At 44.4% G+C, this 13,986-nt stretch overlaps 1 protein-coding gene across 1 annotated transcript in view; it reads left to right on the top strand.

Annotated features, from left to right (window-relative positions):
- The window catches only part of LOC115408749 (kelch domain-containing protein 8B-like), a 240,265-nt gene that overhangs the window by 86,379 nt on the left and 139,900 nt on the right, over nt 1-13,986 (top strand). Inside the window, exon 2 of the mRNA XM_030119654.1 lies at nt 7,165-8,459. Within this exon, the coding sequence (XP_029975514.1) occupies nt 8,069-8,459 (391 nt within the window). The 5' untranslated portion in view covers nt 7,165-8,068. The remainder of the gene's footprint in view (nt 1-7,164; nt 8,460-13,986) is intronic.

The raw sequence follows: 13,986 nt of genomic DNA, 5'->3' as shown, positions 1-13,986 counted from the left end.
AAACACAAAAGCCCGGTACTTGCCAAACTGTGAATAGTAGCACCTTCACCTGTGTGAGCGCTGAGAAGTGAGCCACTCCCCCTGAACGGGAGAGGAGCCAGTGGAGAGAGGGCGTGAGCTCCACGACAGCGCCGACGCACGTGACCGCAGCAACTTGAGGAAAATGTTGAAATTGTTGGTATTTGCTGCACCAAGCAGCATTTTTGTCCTCTTTTTCTTTCCTTAGCTTTCGTTTTTCCGAACCGCTGAGCGCTCGCTTCTCCATTTTGAAAACAAACTGTTGTGACGTTGTACATACTTTTTTTTTTGTTTTGGACAAAAAAAAAAAAAAAAAAATTAAAAGCCTGGCCGAGGGCCCCTATTGGCTCTTGGGCCCTGGGCCCATGCCCACTTTGCCCATGCAGTAATCCATCTATGGGTGTTACTCGGAGCACATCAGGGAGCCTCGTTCACGACCACGTCTTCCTCCACGTTAGCCACGGCTCATAACCAGAGAATAGAACCTTGCAGCCGAGCATCAGGAGAACAGTGTGTACTCTTGGTGCTGCAGGTGTTCTATAATGAAGATGCTCAATTAAGAAGCTTAAATGGAAAAGCTACAGTTGATCCAACACTGGAAACTCACTGATTCATATCACGGCCTTCTTGTTGCCTATTTCTGGCATCATCAGGCACAGCATCGGCGACGGGGAGGGTAAGACGTGCCAGTGATCAAACGAGAGCTCAATCAGACGTACATACATTGTTTCTCCAGTATCGACATTGAAAGAAAAAAGAGAACCAGAAAAAGGCGTCTTTGCTGCCTGAAGAGCTGGGTGTGTGAGCATTGTTCACAAAACCTCAGATGTTAAATTTAGTGGCATGGCTGAGCCCACGTCTTTCACATCAGATCTTCACCAGGCTGTCTGCTGCCTGTTTATTTCCCCGTCGTATCGCAGTGTGTCTGTAATTGAGGCTTAATAACACAACAAAACATTCCCGCTGTCGTAAAAACACCAATCGATTTAGTGAAGGTGAAAAGTCAGAAATAAAGAGAGCTGCTGTGTCGGCGTGAACAGAGCCGATGTCTGAATGCAGCGTGGATCAGAGGGCCTCAAACAGCTACGTAGCTAATGTCCAGAAATCTTCCTGCTGTTTGGACACCTTCAGAAGCTTTTAGTGCATTCTTAGATAATAAACTCCCCTCTTCAATTGTTTTTATCCAGTTGTCATGTTTTGGCTCAGCGGCAGAGGAAGGCCTGACTGGCTGCTGAGAAATCAAAGACATTTAAGGAGGGTTATTTTAACTGAAGTTAACCAGCAGATAAGATTTTCTCTCTCAGCTGTGATGATGAACAGACGTATCTCTGTATTGGAGATGAAAGAGTCTTTTCATTTGGTTCTGACGCTTCACTGGTTTCTTAATATTGACTTTTATTTCTGTTTCTGTTCTGTTCCACTGGAATAGAGATATTAAATTATCAGTTGTGATCAGAAAGCATCCTTGGTCACGACCGAAGTGGATGCTGCTGGGAGGTCCAGGCTGTCACGACTTGGATTTGCCTCGGTGTTTGTTTGGCCACCAGCTCAGTCTTCAGAACCAGAGAGCTCAGAGCAAAATGAGTTTTGTGTCCTCGCAGCTTCTGGACATCTGAGTGAGTCAGCAGAGCAAAACTAAGCCAAAACCAGGCGATATGACCATGTACTGCATACGGCGAAATATTAAATCGTTTCCCATGAGTGCATCCTGCTGGGATTTCATTATCTGATTCGTGTTTTTATTGTTCACACCACTTGCGTGATGAAAACAAAATGCAGGTTCCCGGGCTTCTGAGAATGTGAATTTTAATGTCATATTGGAGTCAAATCCAACAACTAAGACACTGAGATGCAGCCGCTGATATTGTCCTGTAGCTCCACCACAAGCATGGTGAGCTCTGCAGCCTCCGTTCTCTCTAAAGCTGTTCTTATACACACGATTTTTTGAAAAAGCACGAAATGGAGCAGCAGTTTTTTGTTGAAACCAAACAGACTCAAAGCCCACAGATATTGTATGTAGTTGTTCAAATCTGAAAACAGAGAAGAGAGCCTGTACTGTGAAATCAAAGCTCAGCATGAAGAAAGATGCTTAAAAAATGTAGTTCTTCAGCGCGACGGTCCACGATATGAATGAGTCATTGCGCTGCAGATGAGAGAACAACACCAGTCGATTTACAAGCGCTGGGTTTCCCTGGAGACCACTTTTGAAAACACTTATAGAAAAATGCATTCTGACAGAAGGAGGAGGACTTCAGAAGTTAGAAATGGTGTCCATATGGGACTCATGCAGATCAGCTGTGTTTGTTTTTTAGGATTGTAATAATGGAAAAAGTGTGGAGTGAGAATCTCAGTCACACGTTGAAAACTGATTCAGAACACTCAACCTGTGATGCATGCTGGTAAACCTCAGTGGTGCTGAGTGTCGTGATGCTGGTTTTCAGGGTGGGGACGGGTGATAAACGTCGTCAGGGTGACTGGAGTCATTGATGAGGCCGAATGCAGACAGATGGACTCGACTCTGAGGAGCAGGACAGGTTAAAGCCAGAACTAGAAGCTCTCCGACTGGACTGAAGCCCACTCAGTACTGCTGTCTTTTCATTGGTATGAAAGAAAACCTTGATACTAATGGTTCATTAAAGTCATCTCAGCTTTCATTCTATTGGGGTAATTTCACATGTGTTTATCTGACTTTACAAGTTCATAAAGGTAGTGAAAAGACACACTTGAATGATGGGATTATTTCTTTAAATTTGGTCTCAGCGTTGTCTGACAGAGAACGCCAAGCTGAGGTTTGAGAGGAAAAAGTGTTAATTGATCGGTGTTAATAGAACAAGTGAGAACAAGATCAGTGGTGTGATTAAAATAATGAGTGAGTTTATTCACCTTCTGTGAAAAGCTAATTGTATCCAGTAATGAGCTGAATGCAGTGTCGAGGCTCTCAGTGTCAACATCTCCATCAACGTTAAAGTCTCCCACGAGAATGACTTCATCTGAGTTCATTACTGAATTTAAGAATTGAGATGAAACATTCAGAACATGCAGAATGTGGAGCTGGAGGATGATTCACTGCGACAAATAGAACTGGCTTCTGAGTTTTCCAGTCAGAGTTGATGAGGTTCAGAGTGAGACCTGCAGCTTTTCTGGTTCGTTTTAGTTCTGAGAAGGAGGTTCGAGTTATAAATGGATGCTGCTGCTTCTCAACCAGTTTCTGAGGAATATAATGATTATTATGAGGAGCGGAGGTTGTTTCATTGAGGCTGAGATATTCTTCCCCATGTAACCAGGTTACAGTGAGGGGAATAAGGTAGACAGTCATCAGATCATAAGAGATCAGATATTTAACTGTCATTATTTGTCATTATTTTTGTTCTGCTGCAGAGGCAGTTAGGATTGTGATTCAGAATAAGATTAACTCATCTCCTGCAGTTTTTATTTAGTGTTAGATAAAAACGGTCGGGGAACAGACACAGTCTCTCCAGGATAAATACACGTTTGTTTATCCTCTGGGTGGTCAGGGATTTGAGGAGGTAATAAAATCGTCCGTATTTCCAGATGAGAGAGCTGCACCCTCCAGAGTGGGATGGATGCCGTCCCTCCTCATCAGACCAGGCTTTCCCCAAAAACTGGCATAACCGTTAACGGAGCCCTCATTGCTTTTGGACAACTTGTCAACAGTTGACTTTCCTGGAAGCAGTCTTAGAAATCTGTCTGTTGATGGCTCTACTGTTCAAGCTTCCTCACTTGTTAAAAGACTTTCAAAGTGTTTGTAAAAGAAGAGCAGACGCAGCACAGTGGCGAACAGATGAGATGAAATGGCTCAGCTGAAAATATCAGATGTCCCTGTTTTCACTTGAATATAGATTATAGTTAGTTGGTTCACCATTGCTTTTTTGAATTTCCATCTGAGATAATATTTCTGAATCTTTTGTAAATATCTGAGCTTCTCTTGTGGATTATCTCTGTCATGGACGGCTGACCTTCCCAGGACGCACTCTGCCTTTCCTGTGTGGTTTCCCACCCAACAATACTTAATAATCACACTACAGAAGCTTGATTACTGGTTGTCAGTAGAGAGGTTGTCACTGTGTGTCTGTATTTCAGTGTGCAGATGCATCAAAACCCCGGTACAGTTGGTTAAAGAAGCACGACTTGAAAAGAGAAGAGAAACTGTAGCGCTGTGATTGGCCCTGTGTTGATCATGAAAATGCTGGTGTGGAGTCCAGCGGGGTCACGACCTCAGGGAATACATCTTATCTCCCCTCTGGGAGTGTAGAGTTCAGTAACCAGCATGTGAGACGCTGTAGAGCAGCAAAGGTCTGACCTGGAAGGAGGAGGAAGTCACACCTCGCTTTGTAATTATTACACTGTTGTCTAACAAAGCTCTCAGCAGTCCTTCCAACAGGTCACTGAAGGTCACTGAAGGTCACTGAAGGTCTCAGTGATTTTACAACTTACTGGAATTATTAGTTATTTGAAAATTACACCTGCTTTATTTTTGTCTTGTCATAATAATAAGGAAAGTCCAAAGTCGTTTCCTGCCAGACGTCTTGGAATCACAGCAACATTCTCACCTGCAGAAACCATCCAGACGTTTACACTGTGTTCACCTCGCCTGCTGCTGCTGCTCCCTGTCCGTCGTGAAAGGTCACGTCTGCAAAGGGCTCAGGCCACTAATTGGGTGGAGGCAGACGGACCATTAATTATGGATATCTGGTCTAACTTTATAGTGTGAGCGGCGGGGGAGGGGACGGGGACGGGGACGGCAGGGTTGAAACCAGAGAGGTGTGCATTGTGCTGCTCTCTGTTTTTTTCTCTCCTCCTGCTAAATGTCACTGCTGTCCCCGTCAGTCCTCAGGCCACAGCATGCTGGCCTCCTGCTGTGTCCACACACACACACACACACACACACACGCTCAGTCTTGTATTTCTATCCTTGTGGGGACCATCCATTGACTCCCATTCATGTCTAGCCCCTAACCCTGACCCTTACCCTAACCCTAACCCACACCACAATAAAGCCTAACCCTAAAGAAATGTTTTTGCACTTTTACTTTTTTCAGTAACAACAACATGGTCAAGAAAACACTGTTTGTCCTACTTAGGACCAGAAAAAGGTCCCCACAAGGCACGTCGTTTCACGTTTTGCTATCCTTGTGGGGACATTTGGCCCCAACAAGGATAGAAATACGAAAACGCCCAAACACACACACACACACACACACACACACACACACACACACACACACACACACACACTGCAGAGACAGGCCTCTCCCTGCCGTCAGCACCATGAATGTGACTCTGATTAGAACGTGCACGGTATTAACGCTGCATGGTTTTCATGCTGGTTTGAGACAGGAATGCTTCTCAGCCGTTCCTGTGGAGACATTTAATGAACACACAGCAACATTTGCATAATTATTGACAAAACGTGTGTCAGCTTTGAGTCCATTTGCGGCTAATTCCTAATTACAGGAGAATCACTTCAGACTCAGTGAGTGTGAGAGCCTGCGTGGCGGAGAGGAGCCCAGTCGTTACACTGGAACAGGAAACAAACCGGGACGAATTAAAGCTGATGAGTGTGAGCAAATATCTGCAATAACAAGACTTTCCTTCCTCTGATACTGCAGTTCTTTATGTGGAAGGTTCGATCGCCTCATAATTCATGATCAGTGTTTCACATTTTGAATCATTGTTCCACTTAAACTGTAACTGGCTGAGAGAGCTGCTCTCTCTCTCTCTCTCTCTCTCTCTCTCTCTCTCTCTCTCTCTCTCTCTCTCTCTCTCTCTCTCTCTCTCTCTCTCTCTCTCTCTCCTCTTCACTGTTCACTCAAAGGCTGAAATGATCAAAGTTTTAAACTTGTGATAACATGATATATATGTTGTGTATAAGAAAGCCTCAAGTTATTGATAATGGCATCAAATCATTACTATTCCACAGAGCAGTGTGTCTGTCGTTTTCACTACTGGGGTCAAACACACCTGGATTGATCAGTTTGTCCAATAATGTAAGACATGAGATAAAGGAGCTGTATTGAACAAAGTGTCCTTTTCGGTTGATCTCGCTTCTCATCTGAATGAACTGAATGTAACGCTGCCGGGCAGCTGGAGGTGTTAAAGGGAGACCTGCAGGGAGACTGAAGACCTCCCAGCAGAGCAGGAACAGGGTCAGCTTCACCCAGATGTGTCTGCTGTTGTTGACTGTATTGATAAGCTGATTGTCTCTTGTCTTTTTCTCTCACTCAGCGTTCCTTCTCTCTCTTCCCACTCTGCTCACTGCTGACTCTCTCGACTGTTTGTTCTATAGACGTCTTGTTGGTGAGGCCTGGTCTGTCATCATAAAATCTCAATGAAAACACATTTAGATTTTTTGCCTGTAAGGTGAATGGTCAATGTTTTTGCAAGCTGCTCGAAGTTCAGAAAATTAAGAAAAAATATTTGGCAAACTCGAAAAAAATTATTTATTTAAAAGAAGCTTTTCTTGGGCGGGTGATAAAAATGCATTATCTTTAAGATTATACAATTTAAAGGTCCATAATTCTGCAGAGGTTTTAGAGGTTCAACAACATCGTATTCTGTGTATTTCCCCAAATCCAGCCTTGCTCCTGAATTTCAGCCTTTCTAAAAGTCTGACTCTCATGAACACAGGTTATTTCTGTGTCTGTGGGTCCAGCTCTACTCCAGGCTCGTCTCAGGGAGGAGATCAGTGTTGCCACATTGGGCAGGTTTCAGGAGCCTGCTTGTGTTTTTCTTGGTTTATTTGGAGCAGTTATGTGCTGATGGCATTTCTACAGAAGTCGAGCTAAAACTGAGTCAACCATGTGTGAACGTTTACCATGGATTTACAGCCATGACTCGTACAATCGCTGTTGTTCAGTTAAAATGCTTGAACATGTTAGTTTGAGTCTGGGTTTTTACAGTTACTTCCAAGGAGCTAATGCTAGCTCCTGTTAACTGTAAAGGTAACTTTTACAGTTTTTTCCTATTCTACTGAATTATTTCAGTATATCAGTAAAGCAGACACATGTTACTGTAAAAAAAAAATCCCAAACATTATAAAGTGAATTTTGCATAATAAGGGACCTTTAAAATCTACTTTGTGTTCTATACTGAAACTCTAACCCAGGTTGTTGTGTCTGGTTGCAGGTCTGATTGCTGCCTCGATCTCTGCAGAGCTTCCAGGGCTTTCTGAAGGTCACAGTTCAAAGGTCACACCCAAGGAGTCCCTGCAGGATTTGGAGCTTTTGCTTTGTTAAAGTCAATAAATCCTCTGATAAACGTGAGAAAACCCTGCAGTGGTGACGCTCCTGTAGTCTTTTAGAGACTTCAGCTCCTCTACTGAAGATTTTCTCTCTTTTTTTATCCGTGGATTTATCACTGGGGAGCAAACAGAGCGGAGCAGCAGAAGCGGACTTTTAGCTGTGATCAACTGCCCGGTGTTTGAAGGTAACACTCTGCTGTGTTGGATTATGGGAGCAGTAGTGAAGGTCAGCGTTCTCCAGCTCTGCCTGTCCTCCTCTTTGATCTCGCACCATTATTCCACTTCCCCCCACCTCCATCTTTAGTTCCTATTTTTCCAGGATGAAGCGTTACACTTTGGTACACCCTTCCCCCGTCTCTACACTTTCTGAGGAATACAGCTGGAGTGAAGCAGCGATTCAGTGAGGGAGGTCAGAGGCAGAAGGACCAGAGCAGGAGGCAGATGGCGTCCGGGCTGGAAAACACCAACAGCTGGATGAATAAAACATTTGAGAAGTGAGGAAGTCGTGACGTCTGGCCGTGGAGTGAGAATCTCTGCCCTGCTTCTCTCCTCTCCATCCATTTTTCATCCTCTTGCGTCGGTTTTTGTGGACGCAGGAGTTCAGCCGGTCACTCGGACGGAGAGTTTGAGCACCTGATTGTTCCCTCCTGCTCTCGCTCGGCTTGTTGCCCCTCGCCTTGGTCTTCCTTGCCCTCTGAGCGTCCCCTCCTCCTCCTCCTCCTCCTCCTCCTCCTCCTCCTCCCCGGCACGGTGTGTGATGGTGCGTCCCGTCGTCCCGGCCTTGAAGACATGCCCGTGCAGGAGATGGCGGTGAGTCCTGTCAAGTCCCTGTACTGGGAGCAGCTGCCCCCCATGTCACAGCGCCGTGTCTACTGCGCCCCCGTCTACCTGGAGGGTCTGCTGTACGTGCTGGGCGGCTGCAGCGAGACCGGCACGCCCCTGGACGGAGCCGAGGTCCTGGACGTGGAGAGCCAGACCTGGAGCCAGCTGCCGCCGCTGCCCACGGCGCGGGCGGGCGCCTCGGCCGTGGCGCTCGGGGGCCAGGTGATGGTGCTGGGGGGCATGAACCAGCAGCAGACCCCGCTGGCCTCGGTGGAAGTGTACCATCCTGACGAGGGCAAGTGGGAGACCAGGGCCAGTCTGGGCCAGCCGTCCATGGGAGTCACCACCGTGGAGAAAGGTAGGAACCTGAGTGTGTGTGTGTGTGTGTGTGTGTGTGTGTGTTTCACAGCTGTGGTGGGTCTCTCGCTTTGAACTCTGAGCACGGGGTCTGCTGACCTCGCAGAGTGACGTCCAATCGGATCACAGCAACCGTGGTAACGAGGCGCGGCTGACCAGACGAGCTGCGGATGTCTGCATGCAGCAGCTTCCTGTCGTATTTCTATTCACTGCTTTGTTGTTCTCACTCAGCTCAGCTCAGCTTTACAGCTAACGGACATCAAAACCTCAAAGCATCAGGTGTGTTCAGGGGAATACGCTGCTTCCTCTGGCAGCCGGCTGTGATTTAGTTGGAGTATTTTCATGAAAACGTGGCGGCAGATTTATCCAACAAACCCTGGCTGAGCTGAATCCAGCAGAACATCAGGGACTCGCTCAGAAGCTGATTCACTGCCTTGTTGGGAAAGCTGTTGTTCACATGATAAACCTGCATTCAGAATTAGCTTGATCGCCAAGTTTGTTTCAGGAAATACAAAATGCTCTTGTTTTCACCGAGCACAGCAGAGGAAGGAGAGAGATGGAGGGCAAATGGCTTGAATGTCCCACCAGGAATAAAATGATGAACGAGCTGAATGTAAATAAAACTGGTTTGATTTCAGTAGTGGAATTTAGTCCATTGATGATGAGACAAAACAGTCCATTAAAACCCAAAACGAGACATCATATTCATGAAAAGTTCCCATTCTCCACAGTAATGCTCAGGGCCTTGTTGCTTGCGATGAAGAATTAAACCTTCCATAATGAGGATAAGGAACGGGACTTTCTACAATTCATGTGACACAGCAGAGTTTTATATTAATGACGCTCTGTCTCCGATTGTCACACTGAACTGTTTTCTGCTTTTTCTTTGCTTTTGTCATGATCTACTGATTACTTTACTGCTGTAGTTATTTGTTTTCGACCTTTTGCTGCTTTGGCCCCATTAAAATCCAGCTGGGCTCGATTTCCCCCCTCAGCTTAAACAACTTTCATACCACTAGGTTTCAGTGAAACTTCTGAAATAAAGGCAAGAAAAATAAAAAATGCAGCATATTGTGGCTCCTCGTCCAGACTGGTGAGAACAGTGATTCTTTTTTCGTCAGTGCATTTTGCTGATGAATCTCATGCTGCTGTAAAGTATTATCGGTGGGAAACATGCATTTGTGGGATGAGCAGAAAAGCAGTTCATGCAGGCTGCATGCTTGAAAAATGTGTTACATTTTTCGTGAAAATTTGGAAAGGCTTCTTGTTTTAGGAAAACTGATTATAGCAGTTTAACGTGGTTTTGCATTGCTTGAAAAATATCTGTTAATTGTTCTCACGTGCAACCCACAGTCATCCCAAAAATACATGTTTTTCCTCGAGAGATGCCACCATGTTTAGAGTGGATTTTTCCCAAGAAGTATCTTATGACACATACTTCATTAATTTTTATTCAATGTTTGCTTCTCGTGTGATGCAAAGAGAGGATCGTTGACCTGCCATGATATTTTCTCTAATAATACAGAATCGGCTCAGATTAGTTTTTTTATTTCATGATCCAGTCAGAGACGATAATCTCACTTTAACACTATAAAACTGTGGAGCAACTTTTCTTCTCATCATAGTTGTGTGTAGTTTTTTCTGATCCTGGAACTTTGACCATGGATTGCTTTGCAGGATGTGATCCGTCATCTTTGGTTCAATTCAATTCAGTTCAATACAATTCAGCTTTATTTATGAAGTTCCACTTACAACATGGTCGTTTCTAGACACTTTTACAGAGAAAACCCAACAGATCCACATGAGAAGCATAAGTGACTGTGGAAAGGAAAAACTCCCTTCTAACAGGAAGAAACCTTTGCAGAACCAGGCTCAGAGGTGGCGGCTTTCTGCTATTGCGGTTGGGATGAGGGGACAGAGAGAAGGAGATAGGACAGTTTCTTGTATCTACATACAATTCATATATAAACACAGGGTACATAGGTTACAAGAGGAACAATCATCAATGACATGTAGCAATACAATGAAATTACATTGAAACGAGAGAAGGAGCAGAACTGGGAGCCGGTTCCACATGGTAGAACCCGGGGTTCAGTAAACGCTCACACCCACTGGGTCCGGGTTCCTCCATTAATCAGTGGAGCAGCTGTTTTGATTGAAGCCCAATTAGAATTGCACCCATTGAATCCAGGCTGTCTCAATGGATCAGCCGTGATTGATGTTCTGTCTGTGATCCCTCAAGCACGGCTCTAGTCCACCTAAGAGACAGCCTCTTCGTCCAGGGTTTCGGTGTTTTGACTTTTTGGTCTCCCATAGTGGAAAAAGAGAGAGGGGGGGAGAGATCATTTTATTTCCATTGAAGTGGACACAGGTTCACAGATTTATACAATAAATCCACGACTCATTTTCCCAACATCACCTTACAGAACAGTTACATAATAGTAGATAGACAGAGAGAGCGAGAGAGAGAGCGCGCAGACGCGATCCCTAACTGTAAGCTTTTTTGAATAGAAAGGCCTTCAGCCTCGTCTTAAAAACCGAGACTGTGTCAGCCTCCCTTACAGACACTGGGAGCTGGTTCCACATAACAGGAGTCTGATAGCTAAAGGCTCTACCTCCTGTTCTACTTTTAGAGAACCTAGAACCTCCAGCAGACCAGCACTCTGAGAACGAAGCATTCTCCTGGGACAGTATTGGACTAACAGCTGTTTAAGATATGATGGTTCCTGGTTGTTCAGGGCTTTATAGATTAAGAGGAGGATTTTGAATTCTATTCTAGATTTAACAGGAAGCCAGTGAAGGGAAGCTAATATTGGGCTGATATGATCTCTCCTACTGGTTCTTGTGAGAACTCTTGCTGCAGCATTTTGAATGAGTTGGAGACTTTTTAGGCAGTTATTGGGGCCCCTGATAACAAGGAATTACAGTAGTCTACTCTGGAGGTAACAAATGATGGATTAATTTCTCAGCATGGCTTTGAGTCAGCATGTTCCTGATTGTGGAAATATTACGCAGGTGAAAGAAGGAGGTCCTGCAGACCTGTTTAATGTGGGAGTTAAAGGATAAGTCTTGGTCAAAGGTCACTCCCAGGTTCCTCACAGTGTTACAGGGAGTTAAAGCAACACCATCCAGGGTCAGTATTTGATTAGATCATTTTTCTCTCAGGTGTTTTGGGCCAAATAAAATAAATTCTGTTTTATCTGAATTTAGGAGGAGAAAATTATGACTCATCCAGGTTTTTATGTCATTAAGACAAGCTTCTAATTTGACAAGTTGGTCGGTATGATCTGTCATCTGGTTTCAGGGATAGGTAGATCTGTGTATCATCTGCATAACAGTGGAAGTTAAGGGAGTGTTTCCTGATGATGTTCCCTACAGGAAGCATGTATAATGTGAACAGTATAGGTCCTAAAACAGAACCCTGTGGGACTCCATATTTAACTTTGATCCGGGCTGAAGAATCGTCATTAACATTAACAAAGTGGAACCTGTCTGTTAAATGTGACTGAAACCAGTTTAATGCTGAACCTTTAATCCCGATAGTATATTCTAGTCTCTGTAGTAAAATATCATGATCAACAGTGTAGAATGCAGCACTGAGATCTAACAGGACCAGAACAGAGACCAGTCCTCTATCTGAGGCTGTGAGGAGATCATTAGTGACTTTTACCAGAGCTGTCTCTGTACTGTGATGAGCTCTGAAACCTGATTGAAAAGACTCAAATAGGTCATTATTATATAAATGGTCGCAAAGCTGACTCGCAACAGCTTTCTCTAATATTTTAGAAATAAAGGGAAGGTTGGATATTGGTCTGTAACTTGTTAGAACACCTGGATCAAGGGTGGGCTTTTTGAGGAGAGGTTTAATCACAGCAAACGTAAAGGCCTGTGGAACATAGCCTGTCACTCAGGATAAGTTGATCTGATCTAATATTGATGGACTGATCAGGGGGAAAATGTCTTTAAACAGTCTTGTTGGGATTGGATCTAATGTACAAGTTGTAGGTTTAGATGAGGCCACAATTGAGAATAATTCAGAGAGTTCAACAGGATGGAAACTAAGTAGTTGTGAGTCAGGTTCTACTGACAAACCTGAGGATGTGGTTGGTTGCTCTGTGACCACTTTGGGGAGAGTGCTTTCAATTTTATCTCTAATAATTATGATTTTGTCATTAAAGAAGTTTACAAAATCATTGCTGCTTAAGGCTGAGCGGATCTGAGGCTCAACAGAGCTGTGACTTCCTGTCAGCCTGGCTATGGTATTAAAGAGGAACCTGGGGTTGTTCTGGTTTTCTTCTATTATCGATGAATAGTAGGCAGTTCGAGTTTTACGTAAAGTTTTTTTTATAAGTTAAAGGTGCTGTAGGCAGGATTTTGCTAGTCAATGCTAATTTTTCTGTTTTCTTTGGATTAAATATTAGAGTATCCATTGATAATCCTTTAGGAGTGTAGCATAATTGCACTACCGCGAGGGCACAGCGTTTACATCTGTCTCTGTTCTGAGCTGAAAAGGAATCTCGACAGCTCCAGGTATCTTTGACCAATCAGAAGAGCCCATGAGGCTCTAACCGTGATTGGTTGATGGGCGTTTGTCGCACATTCTTGTGGGAGGGGCTTAACTTGCGTAAGGGCGTGATGTCAGAGAAAACAGGACAGGATTGGCTGTGCTGGGTTTCAAATGGCTATCTTAGATGGGTCAAATCACCATCTTGCTTAGGTAACCCTAAGCAAGATGGCGGAGATGCGGAATCCTGCCTACAGCACCTTTAACAGACTATCTTTCCAGGCAGTACGAAATACTTCTAGTTGGGTTAGATGCCATTTCCTCTCTAGTTTTCGAGCTGATCTTTTTAATATATGCAGTTGTTTGTTGTACCATGGAGCTATTTTCCTTTGGGTTAATGATATTAACTTCAGGGGAGCAACTGAGTCAAGTGTGGTGCGGAGTGAAGCTGCCACTGTATCTACAACTAAATCAGTGTTCAGCGCATCTTAAAGCTGTCCGCAGTGTGTTTTATAGGTTTAATCCACTCCAGTGTTTGGAGGCATTTTTTCCTCTGTTTTTTTTATTTTTTTTTTTAAGTCTCGGTGTTTGAAGACATCACTGCAAAAAAAAAAAAAAAAAACAACAAAAAAACCCATGTACCCTCATTAGGAAGTGATGAAGATGATTATTTGCGAGACAACAGCAGCAGCAGAAGCAAAAAGCTGGGTCCTCTGAAGTGAAGGAGTTGACTAATTAGTTTTTCAGTTTGGAAGAGGCTCCTTCCAAGTTATTTCAGGAGATAAAGTGTCTCCCGAGTGGAAGTCCTTCACTTGTGATTAAAGCCGAGTGGCGCTGGGATCAATGGACGCTCGCACAAGTGGAGAAGCTGACGCTGAGCCGGCGGCTCAGGCTCCATAAATACAGCGCTGGAGAAGTCTCGGGGGTTCTGATTATGTAAAATGGTCAGAGAGGGCTCACGTGGGCGTCGGCTCACAGTGTCACAGAGTCGGCGCTGCCTCCGCTGGATAAACACACCGGGCCT

This window comes from Salarias fasciatus, chromosome 20, assembly GCF_902148845.1.
Source record: "Salarias fasciatus chromosome 20, fSalaFa1.1, whole genome shotgun sequence".
NCBI classification, from domain to species: domain Eukaryota; kingdom Metazoa; phylum Chordata; class Actinopteri; order Blenniiformes; family Blenniidae; genus Salarias; species Salarias fasciatus.
The sequence above is the reverse complement of the archived record's forward strand: the minus strand, read 5'-3'. Positions and strand labels throughout refer to the sequence as shown.